Below are 16,511 nucleotides of genomic sequence, written 5' to 3' on the forward strand. Positions count from 1 at the left end.
GTGTGTGTGTGTGTGTGTGTGTGTGTGTGTGTGTGTGTGTGCATGGGGCAGGGCAGGGCAGGGTGGGGCCCGGGCTCCCCCTTGGTTCACGAAAATGTATACCTAATATAGCAAATCACGTATATTAAATACCAAAAATAGCAGACGTAATATAGCAACCATGGAGCTGGGCCCCCTCTAGGAATTTTTCTTCGGGCGCCCCTGTGTGTGTCTGTGTTATGTTCTATTGTTTATAGAATATGAGAATGTATTGTAGTTCTATTTTTCCCGATAAAATAGACAGAATAATTGTATTTGGACGTATAAAGTTTGTAATTATCGTATTGCAATGAGTTACGTCTTAAAGAGGTCATACTCTATCATCTAAGATTATAATTTTCATGAGTATAACTTGGAATGAAAAGTTAAATTATTTATCTTTCATTCCCAGTTTCTTTACATGACTTACTTTGACTCCGTAACATTTCCATTTTGTCTTTCTTTCTTTTTGGAGGTCGAGTTTCGAAACTTTTAGTATCGAACGTAGATAATAAGTTTTGCAGATTGAAGCGAGTTGTTATAGTTTTTCTGGAGTTCTTAACGTAGAAAAGATCTTGCTTTAGAAGATTGAAAGATTAATAAGAAGATATCTTGGATCTTTACATCTAGGGAACTAGTTACTGCAGTGTAATTGGGATTTGATTTCAAAATACATTTAAAAATGTGTCTTTTGAAATTCCATTAATACATATAGTACTATAATTTTAATGTATAATTTATGTTCCATATCAGAAAAAAGCATTTTTCATGTAACGATTTTTTGAAAGAAATTTGTAATTCTCCATTTCTGACGCTCGATCATAGTTAGATTTAGATTTAATTTCTAGACGTTACCAAATCTTGTTTGAATAAATATATAAACATAGGCAACTTTCATTGCAGGGCTAGGTATTGGACTAGCAACATCGTCTACATTTGTGGCTTTAAACAATTATTTCCTTCAACGCCGAGGACAAGCAGTGGGACTTTCTATGGTAGGAACAGCTGTAGGTTTCATGGTGGCCCCTCAATTTGTCACATATCTCCTGGAAACTTATGCCTTCCGGGGGGCTGTTGTTGTTCTTGGTGCGTTTACATGGCACGCAGTAGTAGGATCTATGTTACTTCAGCCAGTGAAATGGCATCTGGTACCTGATAAACCTGAGGACAAGAAAGAAGAAAATAAGAAAGCAGATATACCCAATGGATGTTCGAATTGCCAACCTGAGTGTGAAAAACTTCTTGACTCTAAAACAGTACAGAATGGCACAACAGTGAATGATGGTGGTGATGCATGTGAAAATTGTATGAACAAGTGTGAACGTCATGCAAATGATATGAACGCGAACAAGTCTTCCACGAACAAAAGCTTAATGTCTCATATTTTCAAAGGTTCTAACAGAAGTTTGCAGCGAAGAATATCCACAGTATCTTCTACTTCATCATTAGGCAGTAGTTTCCATCTTTACGATAATGCTGTGGGAGGTGCTTGTGATGAAGTGATTCATGAAGGTAAAGCAGCTAGACAACAACAAAAGAAAGAGGGAGGACATTATTTGAGCCGTTTCGCACATTTCATGGATCTAGATCTGTTCAAAGATCCCATTTATGTAAACATCGTCTTTGGACTTTCAGTGGCGTATGTGGCAGAAATAAACTTCCTACTGTTAGTTCCGTTATTTCTACAAGATGCAGGATTTAACAAAAGTGATACTGCTCTTTGTATGACTGTGATGGCTGGATTAGATATGTTCTCACGTATTACAGTGCCAAATGTGACAGATCGTCTGAAATATCGCAAAAGAACTTTATTTACGATTGGAATGGTTCTCTTAGCCATTTCGAGAAGTTGTAAGTAGTTGTAATATACTAGATAGATATAGATAGATGTATAGATACAGATATAAGTATATAAATATAGATAGATAGATACATAGTTATAGACATGAAATTCCATATAAGAGAGAATTTGTTTTTACACATATTTTTCTATATATTTAAGCTGAGATTACTGATTTTTAATTATTTCTGTTAGTTTCCCAAATCGGTTTTCTAAATAGTACTTACATTTCTTTTCTTTCGATTCCTTAATGCATTGGTGAGAATACTCTAAATAGTATTTACGCTTCTTTATTTTCGATTCCTCAATACATTGGTAAGAATATTTAATTCAATTTTACTGCTTATATCGTGATTTATGTAAACGAAAATACAGAGGCATCGCTATTTCCAGAGTTCCAATTTATTTGAATACGAAGTAAATCCGTTTGTTTTACCTATGTCCGCAATTCAAGTCTCTGCTGCGACAGCAACGAAAAAAAAAGTTACAAACCAAATATTTAAATCACTAAAACCCACCACAATCCAAGTATATAGTGTTTACAGGCTATTCATAAAATAAACATACGGGCTTTCTGAGGACTAACTCGACTCTCGTTCTCAAGTGTTCAAAGTATTTGTTCTAAAACACGTACTAGCGATAGTGAACCGTCTTTATTTTAATTTAATTTTTGTGATTGGCAAATATACTGGCAGGCATCTAATAACAACGTTGTTTGAAAGAAGAAAGACCAATACAGGATTCAAAATTGCCAGACTAATGAACTTCAGTGAGACAGAGAGTTTTACAAGTGATCTGCTCCTATGACTTCTAAGTTTCCCGAGGATGCCAAGAAAACGAATGACTGTTGTGTCATCAGCTGAAGAGTGTGGAACATGGAAGTAGGACAGGTATCTGTACAAGGAATAATAATGAGACAAAACATATAGTTCCTTTGTCGCAGCAGAGATTTAAGGGTTCTATCATGATCCCACAGTGATATATCTATCTTTTGTACACAGGTAGCAGTCGTAAGTTTTGTTAATATAAAATACATTTCTTTATTAAAAGCAAAAATGCATAAAATATATTATTATTATTATTATTATTATTATTATTATTATTATTATTATTATTATTATTATTATTATTATTATTATTATTATTATTATTATTATTATTATTATAAATCAATATTATAAAACATTGTGTGCCGAAATTACTCATAATCATCTTAAGCTTCTATATGTTTCAACAATATCAATGTTTAGACTTGATCATTTCTTTTATGAAATTTCGTTTATACTATCGAATCTATTCACGCGATTTTAACACAGATTTATGCTATTTATGGTGAAAGTAATCAAAGATTTTAAAATGGTTGAATGAGTCAGAAAACTACAGTATAATTTCAATATTTAAATAGACAAATGCACTTTTTTCATTCATTTTAAATTAACTGCCCTAAGACTCAATAATTCAATCATTTTATTGCAGTAGAAAAATACCTGAATGCAAATAATAAATATTCAGTTTAACTCCAGCATTAAATTTCAGTTTCTGTCAATGTTTTAATTATTATTCTCATTATTTTTTTCCAAAATGTACAGATTACAAGTACAAATATTGCAATGTTGTAGAGAAGCGATTAAGTAATAAAATATAGAGCAAATTAGGGAATGCAAATAAGATTTATTAAAACATATGAACTGAACAAAATTTAGTTCTCTTTAAGTAATTTTTGTGAAGTTAAACATGGAAATATACAATTTCTACTTCTGAAATGATCACATAACCCTGTAAACAAGTAAAAGAATAGTGATTGAAACGTTATCTTCATTTAAGAGTGGTATAATGTTAATTATTTTTGCACTATTTTTTTCTTATATGTTACAACACTATTTTATTGCAGCAAATTTATTGCCTCTAAGTTGTAATAATTAGAGCCACCATGGCGTAATCATAAGGCTACTACTTACCAACTGGGCGGGTCGAGTTTGATCTCATGTGGAAGGGGAATTTTCACGCCTTCTTTTCTTGTGCTAATGCAGCTCAGAAGCTCATGGATGTAAAATAAGTACCTAGGGCAAGGATGTGCGGTCCATAGTGCTAACTAATTCACCTCCTGTGTGTTCTGAAATCTAAAAAAACGTAGAGAGAAACCTTTGCCTATCCTTTGGGCGTCCCATGAGCATCCGCGTTTTAAATGGAATGAACAAAGTAAGTAGAAGAATGAAAAATGGAAATTTCCAGATGATTGGATCTTAGTAGAGATGATTAAGTGAATAGAAGAAAATATTAGGGCAAAACAATTTTCGTTAAGCTTGAAAAAAGAAATACGCTATTAATTAGAAAATAATTCTAAGGAAAGAGATAAAGAACATGTTGACGCTCGATCAGATTACTTCAGGTACAGTTCTATACAAAATATTCACTAACATTATTCTGAACGAATAGAATTGGACGAAATTTAGATTTTAATCAGGAAAAGAACAGGACAGCACTGTTTCAAAGTTCAAACAAACAAAGTTCAACTGGACAACACTGCAAGTTTCAAATGAAGTTACAGTATGACTACGAGTTTGTACTGTATTAATGATTCATAATTTTGAAAAGATATTTAATTCCATTTTATTAGCAACAGCATATTAATCACTCAAGCATCACAGTTGTTGAAGATGCATATGTTGAATTACTACAAAATACATTTTCGAGGCCTATGTCTGTTATTAGACTGGACCAAAATTGTTCAAAGCTGGAGACACAAACTACAAAACCATTTTCTGTGGTGTTGGAGTGTTCAGAAAGTTATACTGAGAATAACGTAGAAGAACAAATAATAGTGAATATTTAAACCATCTCAGATTGACTGGTGATATTATCCTTTTTCTCCAAATGCGGAAAAACTACAAATCACAGAATTTTTGATTGAAGTATAAAAATTGAATTAAAATGGATTTATGTAAAAATAAAGGTAATTGTAGTATGCATTTAGTGAAGAAAGTGACCAAGCTCCATGCAGAAAAGATTGAAATAATAGATGAATATCGTATCTAGAGTAGCTAAAAATATTAAGCAGTGAGATGAATGAGAAAATAACCAGAAAATGTAACATGACGTGGATTTTATTCGGAAAATTGAACTACATCTTTCAAGGCAAGGTGTTTTAAAAATAAATATATAATCATGAATATAACCAGTGTTTCTGAATCGATGAAAAACTGACTTTGAATGTCGAAAGAAACTGAAATTCAGCTATTCTTCCATTATAGATGAGAAAAATAGATGACAAAAATCTGTGGGAGAACGACTGAATACGAATACGAATGACGAATGGTTAGCGTCAGTGTCTTTGATGTTTGTTGGAGTACAACATATTCATTATTGAGTCAGAATCGCAAGAAGCTTCGAAAGTATTTGAAGTAAGAGCTCTAGTGAAATTCGATCAAGAAAGACAGGTATATCGGGGATAGGAGTTGAGGTACTGGCCACATATCACCTAATTAAAATATGTCTGGCTGGACATAGCTCTACGTAAGATGTAAAAGTAAATTGTTTTATTTAATTCTAGATATACTAAAATTTTATCTATCTATAGAATACAAGTAACATAGATTTTCAGAAGTATGTGAAGCATAAAAGTTAAGAACCATCCACTAGAAGACTTGTGAAATAATTTATGCATCAATTTATGAAATTTTAATTTTTGTCTAAAATATATTTAAGACTTCTGTACATTTTTTAATATTTCTATTCATTCCTTTTCAGTATTAGCTGTGCAAACCACTCTAACGTGGATGATAGTTATGTCAGTATTTTGTGGGCTTATACGTGGAGCCACTCTCATCAATTTTGCTCTTACGATATCTGAACATTGTCCCATTGAAAAGTTGCCAGCAGCATTTGGACTTCACATGGTAGCTAAAGGAATTTTTATCATAGCATTAGGACCTGTCATAGGTAAGAAATCTTACTTAGAATCCATTTGATAATACACTGTATACACGTGTCATCACTTACAACACGTTAGAACGAAAGCAAGAAAGAAGAGAAGGAGAACTGTGCGATAAAGTGAGTTACGAACTCCTGAAACATGAATTGGAAACGATCATTTCACTTACTTGAAGTTGTTTTTTATGAAAATACTTTGCACTTTCTATTTTTCGGTTCTCCTCTGACACTGTGTTTACGGAGAATAAAAACAGAAGTAAAAGTAATAAATAAAATAAATAAATAAAATTGTACATGCAATCGGCAGCAATCGGTAAAGTGTCTTAGCACTGATTTGCCACGGTGAGTCCATTTCTTTATGATTCCTTGATACTTTTATTAATTTTACTTCTACTTTTATTGTCCATAAACAAGGCTTTATGAAGAAACTAGAGCTGGAAAATAAAAGAGTTTCAGAAATTCAAATACGCGAAATGGTTGTTAAAAATTCATGAACCATGTTTTGCAAAACCATAGTTCATAGTGAGCTAGAACCTTACAGAGAAATAAGAAAATAATCGCTAACTTATGACAACTATGTAATCTTGACATTCCAAATGTTAGATCTTCTTAGTAAGACAGTGAAAAGAATGCACGGAGTTAAACAACAATCTGTATTCTGGACTACGATATTTTCGATGAAGATAAAGTAGTTCTGAGAATTAATTCTTATCATTATAGTAACACAACAAGTAGAGTTTCTATCACAACGATACTGTACCTCAATTCGCATGGACAAATTTGTAATTTTCTAGTTTCTATCATAAGTTATGATTCATCTACCAAATGTAATAAACTGTACATGTCAATGAATAACGAAAGAATTCGTCAAATGAGCAGGTAGGAATCACAAAACTCTGTAAAACCTTCGGACATTATTATCTTACTGTATATGTGACTTGCAATACAACCTGGGATCAAATTTGCGACGTTTCGCAAGAGATAAGCAATTTATCACTGGTCTACCTTGATCTCCACAGTAGAAAATATGGTATATACATAATTTGCACGTTGATACCGAGAACATGTTCATTCATGAAACAACTACGGAATTATAATCTCTGGTTAGGAATGCACCTCAACTTTCCTAACCATGTTAATATGTTTTTGTTGCATATTAATTTTTCTTGAATATTTCGCCTCCTGTGTTTTGTGAAATTTTATAGATATTCTTTTTTCTATTTTCTGATTTTTTAATTATGAAACATGTGTTTTTACATTTTGTCTCTGACATCTATTCTTCATTTAAATACTTCATTATATTAAATATCCTATTGCGCACTTTAAGCATTCTTAATAATCGTGCTTTAATTGAAGTAATCTAATTTACAGTTTTTTATTTGCATGTGCCTTATTTATTAATTTCGCATAGAGAATACCAAACAATACTTGTCATTTCAGTTGATATATCTCTCGAAAAATCTTTATTCAATCTTTCGCTTAATCTTCAGTTTTCTCTAGGGGAGGGTAAGGAAGAAATTAAAAATACATACATAGATACAAACAACAAAATAATGATATACGACTATACACAACCGCCGATGCTCGGAGAACAGAGGCAGTCCAGGCCTTCTCGCATAGTTTGCCTGAATACCTGACAACGAAACACACATATTTGCCTCCCTCCCCTCAAAAATCCCCTAAAATTCAGACCTCTGTCACTATATTATCTTATGTGAGTAAATGTAATTTTTTCTGTATTTCGGCTGAATAACACTAGTTATTATCAGAAAGATGGACTGAGATATTTTAAAGATTTTTGAGGAGAGAAATGAGCAATGAAGACTCTAAGAAAAGTGGCGTTAGATTAAATTAGCGGCTAGCCATTCATTGTATCCTATTACTATCTTCATCTTTATTACGTTTTCAACAATATCTTTTTTAAGAATATGCAGATAATTATCAAAATAATGGAAATATCTGTAGTTGGCAACATTTAATGCATGTAAAGTGAATGCTTTTGGTTAGCTGTCGCAGATGTATCTAAGGTAGCCAGTGTGGTAAATATGTAGTGAGGAACATAGTCTAAGGTGTTGACGGTCTACGAAAATCATGGCGGAACAACGTGGGCGAAGATTGTTAGTGGACAAAGGAGCCACAATGACAGAAATCGCGGGCCATGAAAGAGGGCTGTCACCAAGCAATGTAGAACGAATGTATCACAAGTGACTGTGGAATTCCTCCTAGGTCAGCATTTGGAACAGGCTATTGACACAATTACAATCCGACGTGAGTAACGTAAACTGAACATCAGCTGACGGATTGTAATTTGCCGCAAAGAAAATGTTGTGGAGGGAAAAAATGAACCACTGATAACTGGAAATGCGTAATGTGGTCTAATGAGTCTTATTTTACCTCGTTTCTAACAGTAGTGTATACTTATTTATGACGAACACCAAACGATCTTATGCTCCGAACTATCTCCTAATAATAAACGTGAACCATGGCGGCATTTCTATGCCATTTTCCTGCTATTCTGTGAGTTCTGTGATTCTATTCACAGGACGCACTACTGTCAGCGATTTAGTGGACTTTTAGATAACCACCTGCATTCTATGGTTTAGATGTTATTTTCATGAAATCACACAATTCTCCAAGATGATAACGCAGATGATAACTCACATTACTGGAGATTTTGAAGCGGGTTTCATGAACATCGGAATGACTTACAACTTCCCTGGTCCACCAAATCCTTAGAATTTAATATTATTGAACACACGTGGTCAGTTCTGGATCTCAGACTTCGTAGAAAAGTTTTCTTCCATTGTTACTGACAGAACTGACTGCTGCACTGCATGAGGAATGATACATTCCTTTGAACAATCATAACTTATATACCTTCATCCTAGAACAAATCAAAGCTGTTTTATTGACTAATGATGGTTCCACACCATACTAATTACTTAAATGGCAGTTTCTTCAAATCCTGGAAAAGTCAGGAAATTTAGCTTTCTTGTAAAAATTTAGTAGGGGTATTTTATAAAATAAATTAGTTTGTTTCGCAATACTTCTCTAACTACGTATATATATCTAGCGCCGGATCCAGGATTCTCTGAGGGGTTGCACCAAATAACTGCCAGTACATTTGAATTAAATTATTTTTTTAAATGCCTTTATGTATCTGTTGTGTGAATAAGTAATTGCCCTGGAAATGCTAAGTATTTGCTCTCGGTGAATCTCTTTCCTTCAACCTTCATAAAATTGACTGAAACTATTGATTTTTGCAAAACTCACTGCCAGCTTCTCACTTTAGGTACTGTATATTTACAACGAAGGGTAGGGGTGCACGTGCACCTTTGCAACCCCCTAAATCCGGCCCTGTATCTATCTATCTATCTATCTATCTATCTATCTATCTATCTATCTATCTATATATATATATATATATATATATATATATATATATATATATATATATATATATATATATATATTCATGCTTAGTAGACGAGGAAACCTTGTTTCTATTATTTTGAGAAAAGTCTGTAAGTTTGACTCTTTTGTTTTAATGAAAATTGATTTGAAAACTTTCTCTTCCTGTATTTTAAGAAGGTAGAATCTAACTTCTGCAAGGTCTGTATTATAATTATTTACATATGTATATACGTATAAGCAAGAGAGTAATTTTCACGGGCATTTTGCTATAGGATTTAATGACCCACTAAAGCCTTTTCTAAATTCAGATATTTAAGGAACGAATGGAGTATGCGAAAGAAAGAAATCATCAAGGACAAAAGGATTGATTGACAGAGAGATATTGAGCATTGAACCCACATTTTTACATAAATTTTCCTGCCACATGTCCATGATAAACAATATTACAGCGATTGTTAAAGTGATGAAACAAAACACTAACTGCATTTATAAATTGAGAGCAAACTGTAAGATAAAGAACACGCGTATCAGACTCCTATAATTTTCATGTTGAGTGCTATAGAATTTGTAGCGAAAAGAATAAAGAGTAGAAGTACTGGTGTGCAATATGCAACTAGGGGGCGTTCCTCGAAGAATCCGCTCTTATATATTTATGCCAAAAGTATATATCTATATCTATGTATATATATATATATATATATTTGGCATAAATAATACAAGTACATAATTTGATAAAGTATTCTACCGAGAGAAAAATAGATATACATTTAGATATATTTATTTTGTCTTTCATGTATAGATTCATGGTAAATGTTGGTATGTTTTGTGATGCCGATTAAAGAATCATTGTATTCGCAGACAGGTTTGTATACTCCTTATGGACAGAGATAGCTTTCTTTACGGCCTGTGGAATATATGCTATAATTTTGTTTACTTTTTGACAAAATGGAACACCAATCCAAACTGAATGAGTGGCAATACTTATGGCTTATATAATACAAGTACTCAATGTTGATAAACTATTCTGTCTAGAGGAAAATTTGACAGCATTACAGTCCATTGTTTTTTCATATATTGACCTTCATTATCGGAGAATGTGCTAATACAAAAAAAAAAAAAAAAAAAAGAAAAAAAGAAAAAAGAAAAAGAAAAAAAGAAAGAAAGAAAAAAATGAAAATGAAATCGTTGAGTTTTACGACCCACGGTTATGGCGGTTAGGCTAAAGGAGACGGTGATGATGAGTAATGAAATGATGGAATGAATAAAGTGGGAGGAAACGGGAGAATCCCGAGAAAACCCACGCACACGGTGTTTGTGTGCTAATACAATATGAAGTACAGATACGTATTTTTACCTGAAATAAAATATTTAAAAATATCGTAACAGACAACAAAAAAAGTAAATGCAAGTTATTTCGATGAACACTTCGTGAAATGTACGGACGAAAAAGTGATAAGAACAATTAAAGAACAAAAAGAAACTATGAAGTGTCTACTAAGATGTCATATTCGAATTAAAGTGCATATCTCTCTCTCTCTCTCTCTCTCTCTCTCTCTCTCAATATAAGTTTAAGCAACGCACTTCCGAAAAAAACATGGAAAGCAGGTTATTTACTAAAACACATATTTAAAACATCATTATAAAAGAAATAAAAGAAAAGTTATAAGTTCTTTCGCTAATATTTCATCAGGTAAAGTGGTTATTAACTTACAAAAGCATTTAATAGTATTGCCAAGATTGATATGAAAAGAAGTTAAGAGAAAAAGATACAAATTCCTGAATCGAGGTGATCAGTAGCAATGAAAGAAAGGAAGAATTATTAATATTGGGTTACATTGAATTATATGTATTAAATATCTGAAGAAAGTAAAAGAAAAGTAATACAAAAAAACTGAAACTATGAAGTATAAGTTATACAATGATAATATTATATTCTACAAAATTATTAGCATTTAAAGGGAAAGAATTTATATTTATATTTATATTATATTTAGATTTATTTTTATTTCAAACGGAGAAAAAATTAAAAACTTCATGATTTTCTTTGTTGGTCAGCTCATAATGAAAGACGATCGTTTTCAACAAACAAAAGTCATTAGCTACCTATCCGACATGATGCAAAACTCTAAACTGCCTTATTTTCGTTTCAATTTTATATGTCTCCTAAAATATGATGTACAACTTTGAGTTCAAGACAAAATTTGTTTTCAGTGTTTCTTCTTCTAGTTGTTTTGCGAAAGTCACTATTTTTTCAAGAACCTTTATTTTTATTTTTTGCTCGTCCTGATAATTTACCTTAACCCTAAGTATTTTGAAAAATCTTGAAAAATTTTGAAAAATCAGAACTATTTGGCAATTAGGATAACTCACCTTGAAATTCACTCCACAACATTAGCTCGCAAATCTGTTTATTGCAAGGAAAGCAAATAGTCCCTGCTGATTATTCAAAGGAAATAACAACTTCATTGAAACCAATTGTTGAGGACGAGAACAAACAGCAAGAAATCTATGGTATCAGAACAAACAACTTGAAGTCTATTGTCCAGTTCCACTCTTTAGAAGTGATGTATGTGCCACTGACACTACGTCCTAAAAGTTAACGTTTGTTTGTGGCTTTCAAGACCATTAGTTTATTTAACTTAAAATTGAATTGGTAACTCAGACACACTAATTATTCATTCCTAATTTGCTTAAGTTATGATTGAAAATTTTTCGGTTTTTTAGTCTCTAACATTTCACGACGGTAGTAGACTACCGTTCTGATGCGTAGTTACATACTTGTAGCTACGATCTTTTTCTTTAAGCAAACTTTTAATGTATTTTACCTGTCATTTACTTATTTTTCCCTATTTCTAGAATTTAACTTCAATTGAGTCTGTATCATTAACATCATACCGCAAAGTTGCAGCTATCGCTTTAAGGATGAAAACAGCTTACTACATTAACATCTGTTGTAAGCGGCTACTAGGATTGGTTTCCTGTTTCGTTTATATCACGTACCAATTTTTAATTTTTTAAATTAGTTTTCTTTCATTTAGACTTGCTTCAGAAAAAAAAAAAATCGTGCAAATAAACTTATGTAATGAAAATCAAGCTTGTGACTAGTTCTGTGAAAATGAGAATTTCATCAACTTCGTCATTTAATTCGTTAGAAAAATCTTCCTCATTTGCAGTAACTGTGTACTATTCTGACTGTTCTAAAATTTTATAGCTCCTAAGCTTTCTAAATCCTTCATAACTCTATCTTTAACTTTCCTTTTCCTCTCGTCATCATCCAATATATTATTATATCCTCCAATAGGATCTCGTAAAAGGGGCCGCGCTGGCTCAGTGGTAGAGCGCTCACCTCTGGTGCTTGGGGTTCCTGATTAGATCCCAGCTCGCGCCAAGTGAACTGTGTGGTGGGCAAACACCATGGGCGTGGGTTTCCTCGGAGTTCTCCCGTTTCCTCCCACTTTCTTCATTCCACCATTTCATCCATTTCTCATTATCACCGCCTCCTTTAGCCAAGTTGGCATAATCGTGGGACGTAAAACTAAAAAATTTTATTTCATTTTTCATTAGGATCTCGTGACATAACCTTTCGATAGTTCATAGCTGTTACAAAATATAATTTCTATGGTCTTGTTAGTACTTTCAGTATTCTAAGTAATCAAAAGGATTAAGTCAATGAGAGTAACCATACATACTTATACATATTAAAGAGTACCTATTCATAACAAATGCTCCATTTTATTTGTATATGAAATCAATTCTATTGTTTTTCTGGGCAACCAATTTGTCTGTAAATGTTTGAAGTCTAGTACATTCTTTAATATGGTCCTGAGTAATGGTATTTTTTAAAATTGTTTTATATTCTTTAATATGGTAAACTTTTTCAGTTTCTGAAGTGAACACCGGAATATATACTACGATTTTCAAAGGCTTTGTTGTGCGCTGGAAGATCTATGAAGCTCTAATTTCGTTTTTATTAATTCAGCATCAATTCCATGAATACATTACCAAACACTAACAACATCTGCAATAAAATCGAAACGTCTGTTGTCTCATATACTTAAACTGGCAGATATTCTGCTTTTTAAATTTCATCTGCAATATGTTAACAGGATAAGTGCAACAATCAATGGAGCAAATTATTATGAAGGATACAGAGATACCTTTAATTACGAATGCTTTGTCCATGTGTTCTTGCATTGTTGTGTTAAGACTCTTCGTGATTGCTTTCTAGTTTCGTCCTTTGTGAGCACTTAGGGTATATATGATTAGATTTACAGTCCAAAAGTGGAACTACTGTGGTACTTTGACGGATATATACCATTATATTCTACTTCTACTCCCAAAAGGAGTTTATTCTTTTATTCCGTCTAAAGTGTCACGTTACTGGAAATTATTCAACAACAGTTGTCAACACTACTTGTTCAGCTTCTCTTTCGAACGTCATAAGACCACAGTTCCTGTGGTCCACTACCCTTCTGTACTGTAGCTAATCACGTTCGCAACCTATTATAAGCGTGATGTGACAAAAGAACATGTAGATTATAAGCAAGAAAGAAAGAAATAAAAAAAACAAGCGAAGAGTCTGTGTAAAATTAAAGAAAAATTCTAGCGATTTTAATGTCATATGAAAAAGAAAAGGAAGCAATGGACACATAATGTAACACTCTAAGCATTATTAAATATGCTAAAGAACAATAAACAACGGACAATATTTGGCAGTTTACGTACTCTTGTGTACTGAATAAGGTAACGCCACTAATATCCTCTACGGTCTCCTTTTATTGGTATACAAAAATATCTCATCTTCTATTTTGTGATTTGCTCAAAGCATCAGTGTGGACAATATCAAAGGGATTGTCTAAATTTTGAACAAACTTCTGCTCTCGTTTTCACAAGTATTTCTGAGTTCTAACTTTATCTCAAAATACTAAACATCTAAATGATAATTTACGCCCAGCCATCTGGTGGTTAATTTTTTCAACTAAATAAATATGTCTGTTGCTACTACTTAACTGCTTATTATGATAAGGAACAATAACAACAATGAAGTTTAGTGTCGTAATATTACTAAATGGTAACTCATACTGAACTGTAGGTGCGAGACCGGATAGTAACCTGCTTCTGCAAGTTTAAACATGCAACAACATGACACTCAATGCGTCATCGGCTCAATTTTAACAAGAAAATGTGTGTTAGCTTTCTCCTTATAGTCAATGAAAACCAGTGGCGAAGGGTCGTAAGAGGCCCTGAGGCCGAACCTACCCATTTACTTTCAAAAATTATAATTTGTAACTAATTAATTTTCCTTGCACAGAATTTTTCTAAGTTGAAAAAAAGAATATTGCTCGATAAAGAAATCGTGGTTAGCACCACTGCTGGGAGGCTCACCGAGTAGTGTCTCAGGCGAAGCTACTCAGAAAATCCCGCGAGAGAAAGTGTTGGTGATAACCTGCGAAAGAGACCGGCCTCAGCGCTTATCGACTGTCGTTTCTACATAAAGCGTTTCTCTCAAGACCTTCGATTTCGATTCGATATGTCAAAGAAATAAAGAGCGAGAGAACGTAAGACCCTATTCCGTACTAACTTTTCGTAATTTTGCGGACCCCAACGCAACGAAAAAGCTGGAACAAACAATTCTAAAGGTGCTACGCCTATTATCGCAAACTAATGTGCCTTTATTCCGTTACGATGGCGCAAACCTGTACGAAATCATACTCGTTGAGTTCATTCGATTTGAGTAGAGGTATTTTTGAGATATTGTGAGTGACATTTTTTCTTACATTTACATAAGTGAATGAAAGAAAATGTCAGTAAGTGGAGAATATAAACATAATATAATTCCTATAAAAGAATCTTCTATGTCAGTTGTCTTTTGAAAATTAATGTTATCAAGGAACGCAGACCAACTCCTGTGTTGAAAATAGAACAAAAAGAGGGCAAGAGAGCTCTGCATGCATTTGTACAATATATATATATTTGTAGTTGTTGAAAGAAAGAGCAGCGTATGAAAAAATATTTTTCTGATTCTGTTTTTAAAGGGGAATTAAGTGACACATAAAATGACTTAATTGAATGCTTGCCATGTGTTTTGAATAATACAATTAAAGACGAAATTTTACAAGCAGATTTTATTTCAGCACAAGTAGACTAAACAACATATATGTTTCTTGTGAGGCGCAAATAATGTGATAATCCATCTTTCCCACCCGATCGCGCCCAATTAAAACAATTAAATTGCATTACGGGGAATTAAGATCAGCTGTGAGTCACATACTGTACGTGAATTTCATTATAAAAATTGAGATCCGGATCGAACAAGTGCTGTCGATGGACTACAATTACATTAAATTTTTTGAATTTGTCTTCTTGTGTTTCTGTAGTAAAATATTTATGTCTAATCTGTTTTTATTTATTATTATTATTATTATTATTATTATTATTATTATTATTATTATTATTATTATTATTATTATTATTATTATTAGTAGTAGTAGTAGTAGTAGTAGTAGTAGTAGTAGAACATAGGACCCTCTTGAAACTATCACCTTTCGCCACTGATAAAAACGACGAGAAAATTTATACAAAGAAATACGGAAGTTGTAAAGTTGGGACTAGCATATAATGTATATGTAAGAAGTAGTTGGGATCTTAATATTGACATATGATTAACTTATAGACAATATGTACTAGTTTTGTCAAATTAAAAAATGAGAAAGGTATTCAATGAATAATTTAGCATCTACAAACTTCTCTGGTTTATGACATCTATAAAAGTTCTCAAATAACACATTTGCAATAATCTCTCTCGATAAGTATTAGTGTAGGAGGAGAAATGCAAATATATATATATATATAGCAGTAATCAGTAATATAGATTAAAAGGCTAATATTACAATATATTTTTCCATTTCTGTGCACTATTTGATTTAGTGTTTAAGTTTTGTTGCTATTCTTGCAAAGTTTAAAATCACTAATCTACAAAAATAATGGTTTTCGTGTAATACGACAAAAGCACTTATTGGTTTCAGTACTCCTTTCAAATTATATTGTTTCAGAATTTCATTAAGGTTATTCTACTTTGTGTTTATCATTTCAATAACATTCTATTATAGTTACTATTTTACCGAAAGCAAAATTATTATATATTCATTTACTAAACCGTATTATGTTAATTTTTTCTTAATTTTTATACTACTATTTTCTGAACTCATTCTATTCCTGATATACTTATGATCATTTATCTTAGCTTTGTTCTTCTTTTAACATAATGCACCTTAATATGGATACCTTATATTTAATCCAAAACTATGTT

General features: G+C 32.4%; 1 protein-coding gene across 1 annotated transcript in view; it reads left to right on the forward strand.

The window, feature by feature from the left end:
- LOC145680883 (monocarboxylate transporter 9-like) overlaps positions 1-16,511 on the forward strand; it is a 114,790-nt gene that overhangs the window by 88,623 nt on the left and 9,656 nt on the right. Inside the window, exons 5-6 of the mRNA XM_081752031.1 lie at positions 922-1,869; positions 5,606-5,797. Coding sequence (XP_081608157.1) covers positions 922-1,869; positions 5,606-5,797 — 1,140 coding nt within the window. The remainder of the gene's footprint in view (positions 1-921; positions 1,870-5,605; positions 5,798-16,511) is intronic.

Source organism: Thermobia domestica, chromosome 3, assembly GCF_964235325.1.
Source record: "Thermobia domestica chromosome 3, izTheDome1.hap1.1, whole genome shotgun sequence".
In the NCBI taxonomy this organism is placed as follows: Eukaryota; Metazoa; Arthropoda; class Insecta; order Zygentoma; family Lepismatidae; genus Thermobia; species Thermobia domestica.